This window comes from Triplophysa dalaica, chromosome 4 (genome assembly GCF_015846415.1).
Source record: "Triplophysa dalaica isolate WHDGS20190420 chromosome 4, ASM1584641v1, whole genome shotgun sequence".
In the NCBI taxonomy this organism is placed as follows: Eukaryota; Metazoa; Chordata; class Actinopteri; order Cypriniformes; family Nemacheilidae; genus Triplophysa; species Triplophysa dalaica.
This window is the reverse complement of record NC_079545.1, coordinates 15863131-15880232: the sequence shown is the minus strand read 5'-3', so window position 1 is coordinate 15880232 and position 17102 is coordinate 15863131. Positions and strand designations below refer to the sequence as shown.

Genomic DNA, 17102 nt, shown 5'->3' with positions numbered 1-17102 from the left:
CGTGATGATTCAGTCCGGCAAAATCGCTTTGGAATGATAGCGTTTTACAGCTGGGAAATTACTGCCTGTTTTTTCGGAATACAGTTTCTTGAGACTCTTTCTTGTTTGCGATGGCTTTTTTAAAATAATCTTTTTTTATCTGAAGCCTTCGATTATCCACAGTCTAAAAAAAACTGAATTGCATTCAGAAATAAACATTCTCACACTTGAAAACTTGAGATTTTCTCTTTCTGTCTTCCAGCAGACACGGTCTCTATAGCAATTGTTGAAACTTTGCAACTTTATTTAACACTTTATCATATTATTTCATTCTTAAAAAAAGGTAGTTCACCCAAAAAATGATATTTTTAATGACTAAAAACAGTTAGGGTCCGTAAATATTTGGAATGAGGCATATTTTTTGTTATTTTAGCTCTGTACCAAAATGTATTCAAGATAGAGTTATATAATAGATGTTGTCTTAAAGTGCACACATTCAGATTAGTTGAAGGGTTTAGGAATTACAGTTCTTTAATATGTAGCTCCTCCCTTTTTCAAGGGACAAAAAGTAATCGGACAGTTGAACCTAAAGCTGTTTTATTCACAGGTATGGGCTTTTCCATAAAGTCCCTGTGAACCGGAAGCTGCAATCATTTTTACTTCGGTATTCAGACTAATTTCTGAGTGAAAAGGAATTTCAAGGGAGAAAATTAGTGGGCGTTGCTTGCGTTTTTCACTGTGAATTGATTGGATGTGTAAAAATAGCTGTTGCACAGCAGACTGACAGTTGAAGGGGAGGAATTAACGGTTGCTCCAGCCAAGAGATGGATAGTCATTTCAGGGCGGAAGTGCATTTTCAGATTTTAATTGAAGATTATGTGGGCACCAAGAATTGTAAAAAGAAAATGACCCCCATTTATAAGCTATTTACTATAAAGGCTGCAATATTTCATGAATTATTTTTTATTTCACTGGGACTTTAAATTATTTCTTCATAAATGAATCATGTTAAAATCTGGAGGTGATTCTACATGTGGTGTTTGCATTTGGAAGCTGTGGCTGTGAAACCACTTCGTGTGGTCCGGGAGATCTCCATGCAAGTAAAATGGATCATAGTTAGATTTCAAAAACGCAACAAATCAATCAGAAAGATCCCAGGAACATGTAGTAGTATGACTGTTGTATTGCTTAAAAGTGAATATGAACTTGTTTTCTTTGTAGTATTTGAGGCCTGAAAAAGTGCAGAGCATCTTTTCTCCAGTTTTCATTTTCTGCAAAGGAATGCAAATAGAAACAATATTATTATCATATAAAAAAAATGTTTGTAGATTAAAGTATGAAACAAAAATGGATGTTGCGAAGGTGTTTTTCTTTATCATGGAGAGAATACACTCTTAATGTATTTAGGAAAAAAATGTATGTGATAACCTTGATTTTGATGGCAGTTTTCATGGCTCTTGTCATGCTGTCAGTCGTTCACATTGCTGTTGGATGACTTTGAGGTTTGAAAAGGTTTGAGGATGAAAACGCCTGAGGTTTGATTTTGTTGGAATTCAACACACACTGGACTGGAATGACCACGAAACATCTAGAAATGCTCATTAAATGAATATCTAAATGGTCTCTCAATTCTTTCCGCGGCTGTATTTTGATTCATATTTTCTGAGTAGAACAGAATGCAGTTTTAAAGGTCTTTTGTCAAGAAGTTAACTTTCCGAATGTGCTCTTGAAATGTGTTTGGTGATTGACAGGTGGGTCGCTGCCCGTGATCTGTTCAACTTAATATGAACATCTGCGGTTAGATGACTGTTCTGAATTATGTCAGGTTCCAACACAAAATGTCAGTGTTCAGTAGAATCGGTGAAGTTTACATTTTCCTTTAGTTTTAGATTTTGGTTGCTTGCTTTTGTGTGTATGTGTGTTTGAGATATACACCAGGCTTTGGATAAGTCGTCTATTAACAGTCTGCTGGACCTTTGAACAGCTGATGAGTTGTGTTTTACTGGGGTGCTTGCCAAGTTTATTTTTCTTAACAAATAAGCTGTTTTAATATGCTGTGACTGAAGTGTTAAAGGAAAATACTCCAGTATGAGCACAGATGTTTGGTTGTAAAGCCTTTTTTATATACATGAACTATTCATTTAAAGATTCAGACCATTAGGAAAGTATATTTAATAAATGTGAAACCATGATGCTGTACACACTTGAAATCTGTCATTCTTTCAGTTTAATGTGTTATCATTGCACACAGTCTGTTCTTTGGCTGCTTGTCCCGTAAATGTTGTCTGTGTCTGGAATAAACGTCAACTCCTACACGGATTGGCAAAACTCCTCTGCTTGACTCAACACGCGTGCTGAATGCAAACCTGTATGTTTTTATCAGTGGCGTGGGAGTGCCGTACGGACCCAAGCGGGCACGGTTATAGGATTGATTTACGGTTATATAACAGGAGCTGCCAAGCCGCGCTGCCCCTGCTCGGAAACTCTGTTTATTTATTATGATACAGCGGTGATGTGGAAATCTGTAATGAGCTGCTCGAGAGGTTAATCTGCGGTTCAGCGAGCCGTGGCTCTGCCGTCCTGAACCACCACTGGTTTTCTTGTGATGCAGTCGCATGAGGAGGCCATTACTTTGCTGTGTTAAACATCTTGTCAACATTTTCCGTAAAGCTGCTTTGCAAAGATGCAAAGTTGTAAAAAAACACTATTGAAATAAATTTGAATTGAGTTGTACAGAAAAAGAAAGGTTTCATTTGTGTATTGAGTGACATGATTTTAGGTAGAATATGATGCATGCCAATGATGAGAATGAATTAGTAAGTATTTCGGTCTGGAGAGAGTGACCTACATCTGTGGGGAAACTGAAGATGAAGGACTTGCGAATTATCATGTGTAGTTTATGTTACACGGCTGTTTGACAGATGCAGATTATTGCTCGAAAACGCACACAGCAGCATTTTGTTTTAGATCTAGTATTTCAAGAAATCTTCTCCTCAGCCTTTGATCCACACTCTACGTTTACGTGGAAAGGAAAATTTTGTATTAAGTGTAACTTCAGTTTTAACCGCTGTGACATGTTGATGAAAACCAAAGAATCTGATGTAATAATCGCTGCTGCGGTTTCTTTACGGATACTTCACCCTACACAACACTCATCTCTACCTCTTTCCTCGTTGTTTTTCCCATTTTTACAAACGGAGAAGGGACCGCAGAAAAAAATCCACTGGAATATGCTAATAAATAATGCGTGTGTTGGTACGTATAGGCTGGACAGGATAAAGCTGACGTTAAAGGAATAGTTCACCTTTAAAATGAAAATTCTGACATTATTAAGAACACAGATTATGCAGAACACAAAAGAAGATGTTAGCAAAAATGTTAGTAACAGAAAGCTGTTGGTCCCTATTGACTATTGATTGGTTTTGTTTCCATTTCAACACAATAGAAGTCAATGGGGACTGACGGTTTTTGGACCAACATTTTCTTTTGTGTTTTGCAGACAAAAGAAAATGACACAGGTCTAAAATGTCAACAGAGTGAGTAAATGATGTCAGAATTTTCATTTTGAAGGTGAACTGTTCCTTTAAATCTACCTGTGAAGATGCAATGTGTGCTGTGATCTATGTTATGTTGTGTGTAAATGTTGTTACTATTTCTTTGATTGTCCAGCACCTTGGTCAACAATTGTTGTTTTATTGGTGCTGTATAAATAAAGATGAGTTGAGTTGAATGCCAAAACCAGACACAAGCCAAAAACCAGAAACATGTTATCTGTTAAACATTTTCTAGTGATTTGATGCATTTAAATTGTTTAATTGCTCTTGCTTATTATTAGCAATGGGATTCATCATGGTTTTTTTCAGTGAACTAACCATTCGAGAAGCTGTTTTTAAAGTTCTCGAGGACACGCTCAAACAATGGCTTTTCTAAGTCCATCCGATCCAAGAAATGTGCTTTGTGACTCATGTTGTAAGATTTTGCCATTTTGCTTGTTTACATGGAGATGGTGCAGCCTGAAAACAAATGATGACATCATATCCTCTCCACTCCAAACATCGTGTTGGTCGGTCTGTTGACAGCTGGAGAATCCTGTATATGATGTAACGCTGACCTGACCGTTGTGTCCTCTTACGAGAGCTCAGGTTAATTTAAAAAGTCGCAGAATAACATGACATCTGTCTGGTGCTGCTTGGCTTTCATCTGAGCATTTGTTAGATTCACGTGCAGCAGGTCTTTTTTTAAATGAAAGCTGTTTGCAAGTTTTTTGAATGCAGGAGTTAATTTGCTGTGCAATTGTCCAACAGAACAAGCAAATACGGGCTATTTAGGGACACATAATAGTATAGAGTATTTGCAATTTTTAGTAAAACGTATATCTTAGGTTTTGAAAGAAGAAACGTGATCTCTTTCAGTTATTTATCTTAAGCCCTATTCGCACTGGATTAGTGTTAAGTGGGGACCTCGTGTGATTTAGAAAGGACCTCCCCACATCTGTAGTTCATCTGGCGCATTCGCACGGGTTAAGTGAATCCTATGATTTTACTCAAATATACTGAATTATTTCACGGATATGATGGCAAGGCTTTGCGTAAGCATGTTGGATCTGTTTTACTAATACTATCAAACATGATTGTGTAATAAGATCAGTGCAGTCCCAGGTAAATTCCGCATCAGCAGAAAGGAAATCTTCTGTACGATTGGGTTTTCACCAAGTGCTTTTGGACAGTGTTTGTTCTGTAGAACACAGAGAGCCACAAGAAGTGGCACGCATTATGCAAGCTGCCACGCTGGAGTCTTTTAAGGGCACAGACAAGCTCGTCCCTAATTCTGTTTAGTCTGAACATCACTTTTTTCCTGGCAGGGTCAAAGGTGAGCCTGACAAAACCCACACATAATGCAAATGGAATTGAGTGGTAAACACAAACACTTTACTAGGTTCATGTAACTTGACATTTGAACAATAACATCCTGTAAAATGCTCTCTCATCCGTACTTCGCGTGTAGGTTTGAGGGTTTGAATTTCTGAAAAAACAAACTTTACCTTGCACCATGCACTGTGAGTTGCTCTGAAATGTCTCAAATGCGTAAATGTAAACAAGAAATTATGTATTCATTTATTCACCGTATTGTCAACAGTATGGACCCTCCAGGTCATTTGCCCAGATAATACACTTCTAATTGTTAGCAGCACACCGCTGTTTACCTCAAGAGTTTTCAGTAGTGTTGTAGTTGAGACCACCAAAACCGTGACCAATTCCGAGACCAGAGGGCGTGGAGACCAAGACATGACCAAGTTTTGGATGCCGAGACCAAGACAAGACCAAGGCAGGCCGAGACCGAGGATAGACCAAGACCAGCAGTCCCAAAATGTATTCAAAGGATCCACAAAAAATAGAAGTAGCTTGGGTGATTTATTGTGCAGAAATGTATGTGTAGTATGTTCCATGTTTTATCACCCACATTTTTAACATGTTAAAAATTTTGTGCAGGTAAAATAACTAAAATGTCATTATAAAAAACGGTAAATATCCAAGATAAAACGAAACATTCAGTGAATTAATTAGTTTCATTGCTTTTATATCTAATCAATAGCAAAATACCGGTGTTGCTCAAAAATGGACAAAATTTGTTGTTTGGGGCGAGCCAAAATACAACATAAACTTGTTTTTAATTGCATATTAAACTTAAGTTTCTTATTAACTGAAGGTTTATTGAATAATAACACAAAATCAATATCACGTTGGAGCCATTGTCAAGTGGTTCGTGCACCGACATATGGCGCCGGTGCGTCCCGGGCGACCCGAATTTGAGGTCCTTTCCCCGACCCTACCACATCTCTATCATCCACTTCGCTTCATGTCCTATCCAAAATCACTGTCTGTCCAATAAAGACCAAACGCCAAATATATATAATCACATCAGATCTCAAAATAAAAATAAGATCTCATACAACTACCTTTTTTGCAATCACATCTCTGACATGCCTTTGTCAGAGGCCTGTGTGCCTTTATGTGTATTCATTTTGTTGACAGAATTCTTTAAGACAATCCCCCATTCTTCTCTTACCAGCAGTAAGACTAACACAAGTTACAGAATAATTAAATAAGGAACAAGAGGTGAATGCTTTAAAAGCCAGAAGTTTTACATCCAATCACATGAATGATGTAAACATATAAATCAGACAAAGCACCAGCAATTTAGTATTATTTCCACAGTTGGGGTCTTGACCGGTTTGAAATAAAATCCCGAGACCAGGAAATCTGAGACCAAGACAAGAACGAGATCAAAGACTGTCGAGACCAAGACGAGACCAAGACCATCAAAAAATGGTTTTGAGACCAGTCTTGAGTACTACAACACTAGTTGTCAGTAAAGTTTGTTTTATATTTGTTTGATTAATGATTTTATTTGATGTGGAAACTTCCGATAGAAACTTTGATTTGCTGGAGCACCAGCCATATTCCAAAGTGTTATCATTGTCAAAAGAATACAATGACATTATTTGACTCCGTTATGGATATACATACAGTAAACATATATGTATCACATAACCAATCGCAACACAACCAATAACAGAAAAAAGTTAGGTAAGATACAAGTCTTCCGTTTTTATATTATCTCAATGGTAATTTTTTGTAGTTTGGCAATAATAATAGACTTTCCTTGTATGGAAAACTGAAGCTTAGACTTTAAGCCTTAGATTACCTTTTGCGCCAAAGGAGAAAGTAATCCAGACGGGTTTGGAACGACGTGAGGTTTTGTGAATGATGATTTATTTGATTTTATGGGTAAACTCTCCCTTTTAGTGAAACTTATTATTAACATAATCCAAATAAGAGCAACAGAACCTTTTTTATTAAAGCAGAGCTTTTGAAAAGAAAATATAATATAGAAATTACCCCTTAAGAGGCCTGTAAGCACATGTTGAAAACCAGTTTTCGATTTATGGTTATTAAAGCGTTTATGAAATTGCTCCATGCCGACTTTGTGTTTTGTGCCCAGGCGTGTGCAGGTGATCTCATGTCGGATTTGTTGGCTTTTTGAGCCATTTGCTGTTGGTTTCATGGCAAATTAGAACACACATTATACACTTTCATTTCCCGTCTTCGTGACACACATCTCTCAATGCTTGAGATTTTTCTGCATGTATCAGTAACAGACATTTTCATCTGGACATCACAGTTTGTTTTCTACATTTTCTGTTTAAATAAATAGGAAAATTGTACTCATTTTGCATAGTGGTCTTCGCCTATTGTATAGTATTAAAGTAGAGGATTTCGGATTGATTCCGTTTCATTCATAACTTCAGAATGATGTTGCATTGCATTGTGGGATTGTATTTTACAATAGAGATTTTAGTATGTACACGTACTATCGAGAAGAATATACAACCCAAACATAGATCTTCGAGCAACACTTAATCCATGTGTTTTAACAAGGGTTGAGATCGTTTCCATCTCAGCTTCAAATACAGCCAGCAGTGTCCGACAGCACCTCCTGTACGGTACATGTCTGGTTCTCATTAAATACATCATACTGTATCGTGTATATCACAGCTTGTCTTGTAATAGCTGTAACGTAATCTTTATTTTAAAGAGCTCAGATTATTTCCCCATGTAGAAGCGCTCTGATTGACATTCTGACTAACAATCTCTGTTCTGGTCTGGTTGTTTTAGTATATGTTTATGGAACACAACATTTTGTTGATAGAGGGTTTATGTTTTTTGTTGTTGTTAAGAATTTCTATAAAGTATGTATACATTGAATTGTGTAAAATACTTCCACATTAAAAGTGCAGTTTTTTGATGGGTCTTTATGATTTTGAAGAAAAATGTGATCGGTGATGAATATTGCTATATACAATATGTGATACGAGAATGTTATAGGTTCACAAAATCGATTTTAAATATATAAAAAAAAAATTTGGAAAGAAAAATCAATGTAAATGAGCAATATTTTTATATTTTTTCATGGATAAGAAATTATGATTTCTATTTTGGAAAGTGAACAGCCATGTTTTACTGTTGTGGTACTTAAAAACAAAAAACTAACAATGACAATGATTTTACAGTTACAAAATTGCAATAGGGTTGCAATTGTTAACATGTGAATAATGAACAATATTTTATTTTCAGCATTCACTAATACGTTTATAAAATATATCCGTTGGCATTAACAATACAATAAATAATTAACATCAACCAAAATTAATAAAGGCTGTAAAAATACATGTATATTGGTCAATGTTATTTATGTAGCTAATGCATTAACTTGCGTTCATGAATGATACGTTGTGTGGAATTGTAATACATGTTTCATTGTTTCATCGTCAATTGGGTATCAAATTTTGTATATTCGTTTTTAAAGTAATTTATAATCTTTATTAATAATGCTAATATTTCATGTATGTCGTTATGAATAAAGTGTAATCTGCATCGTTTTGTTCCCCGCACAGGAATCTACCTGCTGGACATGATTTACATTGACTCGGCCTATCCCGCCTCTGACAGCATCATCGAGACAGAGCAGCGGACCAATCAGATGAATAATATCCTCCGTGTGATCTCTGACCTGCAGATGTCCTGTACATACGGTCTGTGTAGTCATGTGCTTTACATTATACATATGAACCTACGCTGTGAGGTGGCAGCATAAAAAAAATACAAATTAAATGAATGTCCAGTGAAGCATCCCATAATGATTCGCTTGGTGAAAAGAGATGACTGGAGACGTGATGGAAATGTTAACTATACATTTAATTAAATAAAAGCAAAATATATTTTTTTGTAATGCAATTTTTGACAACAAACGTCCAAATAATGAATCTCTATAGTGCTTCATTAATCCTGCTGTGGGTTTGTTGCTGTTGTCTAAATGCAAACTGAAACCTTAAAAAGTTCCAAAGTCAGTCCAGAAATGGTCTGTTAGCAAACAGGGACGAGTGAGGCAAGCTAATGCGCTCAATGCGAGATTATTTCACATGTACAGTATAAAGTCATACTAGCTGGACATCCCTTGATGTTGACAAGCTGCTATGACAATACTAGATTTGTCTGAAGGAAGTAATAAAGAACTTCATTCATAACAGAGATGCGTTCCATAAAAAGATCACTGTTACATTCGGTGCTGGTTATGTATTCTTGAAATCCTTGGAGAGATTTGAACTTGATATATATGTCCATACACACGCACATGTCTGACCCTCAGCCTTCTCTCCCCAGATCACCTTGTGGTCCTGCCTCATGTGCAGAAGTACTTGATGTCTGTTCGCTACATTGAGGAACTTCAAAAGTTTGTGGAAGATGACAATTTCAAGTAAGTGGGGGGCTGGCGGGCTCAGCGGTGTGTAACGGGCCTCCGAGGGGTCCGAGACCTCAAAGGTACAATGTGTAGGAGTTGTACATCTCAAACGCTCCACCTTCAAACGGTCTGATGACTTTAGCAGGACGCCCGGCATAGAAGTGAAGGTGACCCGCCGGCGGGGATGATTTAGGGCTCGGGGAAAAGGAAACAGGGAATGATTGCGTATGTGGTCTTTTGTTCTTGGTCTGGACGTCCCCATATATCTGACGCTGAGAACTCATGGGTCGTTTTGTTACAGGCAAACAAACCAGGATTTTTGGGTGGTCGGCACAGTAAGAATCAATATCGTCACATAATTCTACGAAGCGCCATCCAGCCCGTTTTAAAAAGTGTTTTTATTAAAAACCCCGGGTGATCTGAGAGTTTGGGCAACATGGAAATGTGTTGCCTAACCTCAGCAGGGCTCGACTCCAAACGCATTGAACCAACAATGAGAAATACACTCATAAATAGTGCTTCCAAACCATAGATTGTTCCTGTAGAGGTTACGTAATTCTAAACATTTCTACAATAATTTCTTTAACAGTACTGTGTTGGTTTGAGAATGCAGTAGACTGCAGATTGGGATCCGGTTGTTATACTGAACAACGACTGGAAGTTTTACTAGACGTTTTACTGTAACGTCTTATGTCGTTCCTCTCCACCTCATATCATCATGGACAGCTGTGAAGTAAATTGATGCGATCACAGTGTATTGCCGTAAGATCAAAGAGTCTTTGATTATGTTGGAGTTTATTGTTTACTCTGTAGAGATCTGTGGGACAGTCTTAATATTGTCCTCAGGCTGTTATCATTGGCTCCGTTGGAAAGATACAGATGCAAATACAGATGTCTCGGAGAGAATATCATCCCTGCCTGTGAGCCTTCATTTGTTGACGCAAACATATTAGCACACAATTAGGAAAATTATAAGTTTGCAATAATCTGTTCCCTTTCTGTCGGTCTCTCGACGTTGTGTCGAGAACGACAGATGGGGTTCGCCCTTGAGAACCAATCAACTCTGACTACTATAGAAAAGGCCAATGAAATTTGGCGAATGCAATTTGCATGCCGGGCTCCGCCCCCGGAAATCCGGTATAAAAGGAGGCCGGCGTGCAGCATTCACTTACCTTTTGTTCTTCAGAGCCATCGCTCATGAGTACAACTCAGGATTCAATCCTCTACAACTACACGCTGGTGCTACGACGTGTTACAGCGGATCGTCCCTTCCTGCAGCGACCTTCCCCTGGGCGTCTCGGCGGTTCCGGAGGTGTTAGAGATTTTTTCTAAAAGTCCTTTTCAGGACTGACTGAGCATTCTCCAGCGCGGCATGTCCCGCTGTTCTCTTGGGTGCGGCACCCTCATCGAGGAGGGGGAGGGACACGATCGCTGCATTAGGTGTCTGGGCGTCCAGCACACTGAAGCAGCGTTCGTTGACACATCTGCCTGCACTGCGGGCAGATTGTCATTCAGAAGTTGCGGTCACGGGTGGCTGTCTTCCTACGGGAACCAGCCACCATTTCGTCTGCTACCCGGGCTGTGACATCTGTGGCTACGGCCCCGATGACCACCCACGTTAGCAGCGTTAGTGATACGGGGAACTCTGCGAACGTAAACCCGCCAGCCAAGTGCTCACGGGCCGATCGCACCCCGATTCGCTCTTCTGAACGTTCCCCAACCGGCGGTGGCATACCGTCCGGATCCTCACGCACACACTCGGAAACGATGTGTGACGTAGATGAGATGTCGCTCGCAGCATCGGAGGGAGACTGGCATCCGACTCTGCCGAATCCAAACTCCACCCCCAGCGGTCGAGTTCAGGAGGAAGCAGAAGTGATGTCATCCGTGCTAACCCGGGGATGCGTGGTTCCCGAGGTCGGTGCGCGGTGCAAACCGCGCCCACCCCGGGTGCCATGTTTTTCCCGGAGGTGCATGAGGAGCTGTGTAAAACTTGGAACGCTCCACTCACGGACCGTTCCAGTGAAACCAGCTCCGGCTCCCTTACTTCCCTCGATGGTGAGGCAGCCAAGGACTGCGTCGAGATCCCCCGGGTGGAACGTCCGCCTGCGGTGCACCTGTGCCGCGGACGGCTACCACCTGGGGGGGGATCGACCACTCCTACCGTCCAAAGCACGTAAGACTTCGGCATCACTGGTGTCGAAAGCTTGCGATGTTGCGGGCCAGGCTGCCTCCTCTCTCTATGCCTTGGCCATCCTGCAGGTCCGCCAGGCCAGGGCGTTGAGAGGGCTCCACGAGGGTAAGGCCGACCCGGGTATAATGCAGGATCTCCGTGCCACCGCTGACAGCGCTCTACGGGCGACTAAGGCGGCGGCACGGGCCCTGGGTCGGACGATGTCCACGGTAGTGGTCCAGGAGAGACACCCCCGGCTATACCTTGTGCAGAAGAGTGACAGCAAGGAAGTCCGCTTTCTTGATGCACTCATCTCGCAGGGTGGGTTGTTGGTAACACCGTCGAGGACTGCGCTCAGCAGTTTTTTGACGGCGAAGCAGACAGTGGCAATTAACCACATTTTTTTCACGCCGCGACTCGGCCGCCTACAGGCCTCCGAGATCTCACGTGACGTCTGCTTCCCTGCAACCCAGGACCCTTTCGACATCGGCTCCGGTTCCTGTGCCCCCACAGGCGGCACCCCGGAAGCAGAGGTCGAGGGGGAAACCTCCACCCCGTCAGCAACCTCCTCGCGAGAAGGGACACTGACGGGAAGACCCCAGGGAGAACAACATCGGGCCCGAACCTTCACAGCCACGGCTCTGATCGGTCGGTACGGGACGACTCCTGCCTCGTCACCAAAGCCGGGCCCTTGTTAGGGCTTGGCGCCCACTTACTCACTGAGTTTTCTGTTCTCCCCGGGTTTACTTGCAGCCGATCGCACACTCCACTGGACTGTGCTCGGCGAACCGACCTCACACCCTGGCGAGGCGTGAGGTCGTACACATACGACAGCCGTCACCACTCTCAAACCGACAGTGCGTGCCGTTGTCCCGCCAGGCAGGTAAGCAGGCGGAGCAAAAACCTTCCCTCCGGGGACTCCCCGCGACATGGTTAGCTCCGCCAGCCGACGAACCACCCCCCGTGGGAATGATGAAGCAGACCGTCCCCTTGGTCACCCTGTCACAGTCCCTGGGAGCTCGAGAGCTGCCCACACTGTCTCGCTGGCTAATGAGGGCGGTCCGTCTTGGTTACTCGATCCAGTTCGCCAGAGACTCACCCAAGTTTCGGGGCATCATCTCTCCCTCTGTCAGAGGCAGGGACGCCTCCGTACTTCGGGTAGAGGTCACCACCCTTCTGGCAAAACAGGCATCGAGTTCGTCCCTCAAAACCAAGATGTTCAGTGGGTCACCACCCGCACTTCATCGTTCCCAAGAAAGACGGCGGGTTGCCCCCAAAGGCTGCGTACCCTGAACAGAGCACCTTCACAAGCTGCCATTCAGGGTGCTCACACAGAGGCGCGTCCTGACATCTATGAGGTGTCAGGATTGGTTCGTGGCAATCGACCTGAAGGACGCTTACTTTCATGTCTCGATCCTCCTCGACACCGGCCGTTCCCACGGTTCGCGTGCGAGAGGCGGGCATATCAGTACAGAGTCCTCCCTTTCGGTCTGTCCCTGACCGCCCTTTCTCCCTGAGAGGAGGAAGGCGAGCGGGTACTAAACTATCTCAGCGACTGGCCTATCTTGGCACACTCGCGAGATCTGTTATGTACACAAAGGGACCTGGTGCTCCGGCACCTAGGTCGATTGGGACTCCAGGTCAACCAAGAGAGGGGCAAGCTCTCCCCAGTGCAGAGCATCCTCTTTCTCGGTATGGAACTCAGCTCTGTCACCATGTCGGCACACCTGTCCGCAGTTGTGCCCAACCAGTGTTGAACTGTCTGAAATGAACATTTAAGGCAGACAGCGGTCCCCCTGAAACAATTCAGAGGCTCCTGGGACACATGGCGTCCTCGCGGGTTAATACCCCTCGAGTTGATGCACATGACACCGCTCCAACACTGGTTTCAGAGTCGAGTTCCGAGGAGAGCGTGGCACACCGGCAGCAGGCGCATGGTGATGCCGCCCTGCTGCCGACGCACCATAACCCCTAGTCTTTATGACTTTTTCGACGGACTCAGGTCCCTTTGAGCAGGTTATGAGGCAGGTCGTGGTGACGACTGAAGTCTCCCTGCAGGGGTGCGGTGTAGTGTGCAACGGGCACGCAGGTGGGGTCTTGGACGAACCCCCGCCTGCGCTGGCATATCAATTGCCAAGAGTTGTGGGCTATGCTACTTGCACTGAGCAGGCTACGGCCTCTCGTGCGAGACATGCACGTGCTGTTCCGAGGACAGCACTATAGCTGTAGCGAATACAGATCGTCAGGGTGGCGTTCGCACACAGCAGCTAAACACAACTTGCTCGACGCCTCCTCCGGTGGAGTCAACAGGTGACTCGTTCCCTGCAGGCCACACACCCCGGGCAAACTGAACTAGACAGCCGACGTGCTTTCTCGCCAGTTTATGCCTCGTGGAGAGTGGCGACTCCACCCCCGTGCAGTCCAGCTCATTTGGAGGCTGTTCGGGTAGGCCCAGGTAAAACCTGTTCACCTCCCGTAACACCACCATTTGCCCGCTTGATAGTCCCTGCCCTCGGCACGGATATCCTTGCGCACAGCTGGCCGCGGGATGGGCGGAAGCACACCTTCCCCCCCCCAGGAGCCTTCTTGTACAGACTCTGTGCAAGGTCAGGGAGCAGGAGCACCAAGTGTTATTGGTTACACCACACCGGTCTAACCGCACTTGGCCTCAGAGCCGATGCTCTGGACAGCGACTCCCCCTGAACCATTCCCCTGACAGAGGACCTGCTCTCTCAGGGGAAGGACACGTTCTGGCATCCCAGATCAGACCTCTGGAACACCCATGTCTGGTCTCTAGACGGGACGAGAAGATCCTAAGATGGCTACTCCCCCTATACGGCTGAGACCATCACCCAGGCTAGGGCCCCATCTACTAGGCGGTTACACGCCTCTAGACGGTGCCTCTTCTCGTCCTGGTGTCTTTCTCAACGAGAAAGACCCACTGAGGTGCTTGATCAGGATTGTGTTCCCCTCCTCACGAGACTGGAGACTAACATCTCCCTTCCACACTGAAAGTGTATGTAGTCGCTATTGCCACTCATCACGACTCAGTCGGTGGAAAGTTTCTAGGGCAACACGACCTGGTCTCCAGGTTCCTAAGCAGCGAGAGGGCGGAATCCGCTTCATCTCCGCTCCATACCCTCTTGGGACCCTAAGTGGTCCTGGGGAGCCTCAGGGCCCCCCAAAGAGCCCCTCGGAGGTTCCGATCTTCCTCATAGAGTAAGACGGCCCTCCTGACGGCGCTCACTTCCTTCAAGAGGGTAGGGGACCACCGAGCATCCTCCGTGTCCCTGGATTGCCTTAAACTCGGCCCTGGAAACTCTCACGTTATCTTGAGACCCAGGCCCGGATGCGTGCCCAAGAAGTTCCCACTACTCCCTCCGGGGCCAAGTGTTGAACTTGCAGGCGCTCCCCATAGGGGAGGAAGACCCAACCCGATTAGTGTTGTGTCCAGTACGTACTGGACCGCACGCAGAGCTCTGAAGCTCTGACCAGCTCCGTGTCTGTTGGAGGACAGCAGAAGGGGAAGGCTGTCTCCAAACAGAGGCTGGCGCACTGGGTCGTGGACGCCGTTACGACGGCATTCCGATCTCAGAATCTCCCATGCCCATTGGCAGTGAGGGCTCACTCCACACGGAGTTTAGCCACCTCCTGGACACTGGCAGAAGCGCCTCTCTAGCAGACATCTGTAGAGCTGCGGGTTGGGCTATGCCCAAACACCTTCGCAAGGGTTAACAACCTTCGCGTAAACCCGGTGTCAGCCCACGTCCTGCGTGGCGACATTTAGGACTTGCATCCGGGGGGGCGTATGCCTGCGAAAGCACCTTTCCACCCTCTAACAGGTTGGGTCAGTGTGCTATTTACCTTTTCTTCTTACCCGAACACATCGCTAAGAAACTGGTACCTCACCAGCCTCCCTTCTTACCCAGACACTGGTTAAGAATAGGCATTCCATCCATCACCAAACAAGCACCCCCTGGGGGCTGGCTGGGCAGAGCAGCCTTCCCCCTTAGGCCGGGATACCATGTGAGCTATCACAGATAGCTCTAACCGGACCTAGTGCTACCGGACGTCTGTAACACCCCCTCCGTGGGCTGTTCCGTCTGATGTATCCTCATGAGAATGGTTCCCACTCCTGGTAACCCATGAGCTTCCCCAGGTGGGCCTCCACCTCGCGGTTAACTACTCAGTCCGCACGTTCCATGCGTTCTCCTCCAAGGACGAGACCATACCTATATCCACCATATTCCTCCCCACGGGTAGGAGGTGGCCTCTGTAGCGCTTCTCTGATTAAGAGTCGCGCTTACCCGGTGTAAACTGATCTGGACGGCCTCTCGCCTATAGAGAGCTAAGGCCCCGTCCGTGAAAGTTACCGGTCAGGGCTGTACCCATCTTTCTCCAAGAAAGCTCTGGAACCCCCCGACCACCACACTGGAAGGTTACAGTCTCACGAAAGCTTCGAGATGACACGCCCAGGCTTGTTACCGTCGCTTCGCTAGAGATTGTGACGCGATACAGCGTTGTGGCGTTTTCCATAGGCAACCCCATCTGTCGTTCTCGACACAACGTCGAGAGACCGACAGAAAGGGAACGTCTTGGTTACGTATGTAACCTCAGTTCCCTGATGGAGGGAACGAGACGTTGTGTCCCTTATGCCACGAACACGTATCGTATTCTGCTGCAGTTTGAGAGGTCTCAGGCTCTTCAGAACAAAGGTAAGTGAATGCTGCACGCCGGCCTCCTTTTATACCGGATTTCCGGGGGCGGAGCCCGGCATGCAAATTGCATTCGCCAAATTTCATTGGCCTTTTCTATAGTAGTCAGAGTTGATTGGTTCTCAAGGGCGAACCCCATCTGTCGTTCTCGACACAACGTCTCGTTCCCTCCATCAGGGAACTGAGGTTACATACGTAACCAAGACGTTTTGGTGATTTTCATTTGTAATGTTCTAACGTAAATGCAGTTTCTTTAAGTGATATTTAAACACATCTCATTATGTTGAACCCTTTCTTCCAATGTTCTCTCGGCCTCTCCTCTGCTTCACTTAATTAAAGAGATTTGGACTGAATCTAGTCCTGATTACAGAGAATCAGTAAATCATTTGAGTAATCTCAGTTCTGTTTTTGTTTTGGCCGGTGGATGTCACCCGCAGGAACAGTTTCATAACACATCATGTTTTATACTGAGTCTGGTGTAATACTTGTTACCTAATCAGACTGAAACGCTTTGCTAGATTTCCTACATTATCCAGAAATAAACCCATTTACTTTCATGTATAATTTATTAATGACAGTAACTTTCTTACATGTAATGGAATTTGGATTGGGTTACTGGTTACATTTAAAGCAACAGTTCGCCCGAAATTACTGTCGTCATAATGACTTTTTTCTGTGGAACACAAAAGCAGATATTTTGAGAAATGTCTCAGTGGTTTTCTGTTGTTCGTTGTTTGGTTATAAACATTCTTCAAAACATCTTCTTTTATGTTCTGCAGAAGAAGAAAGAAAGTCATTCATTTTTTAAATGACATTTTTTTTTTTTAAATAGCCCTCCAGGGACGTGCACAGACATTTTGAGGGGCAGGGGCTCAAGTGGAAAAAAGGGCACTTCTCATTTTTGTTTACATTTTTTCTAAACATAATGTAAAAAT

The 17102-nt window shown here is 44.4% G+C and overlaps 1 protein-coding gene across 3 annotated transcripts in view; it reads left to right on the top strand.

Moving 5' to 3' along the window:
* LOC130420102 (ras-specific guanine nucleotide-releasing factor RalGPS1) overlaps positions 1-17102 on the top strand; it is a 93243-nt gene that overhangs the window by 61365 nt on the left and 14776 nt on the right. For all 3 annotated transcript variants that reach the window (XM_056747191.1, XM_056747192.1, XM_056747190.1), the window contains exons 9-10: positions 8435-8572; positions 9201-9294. In XM_056747191.1, coding sequence (XP_056603169.1) covers positions 8435-8572; positions 9201-9294 — 232 coding nt within the window. The remainder of the gene's footprint in view (positions 1-8434; positions 8573-9200; positions 9295-17102) is intronic.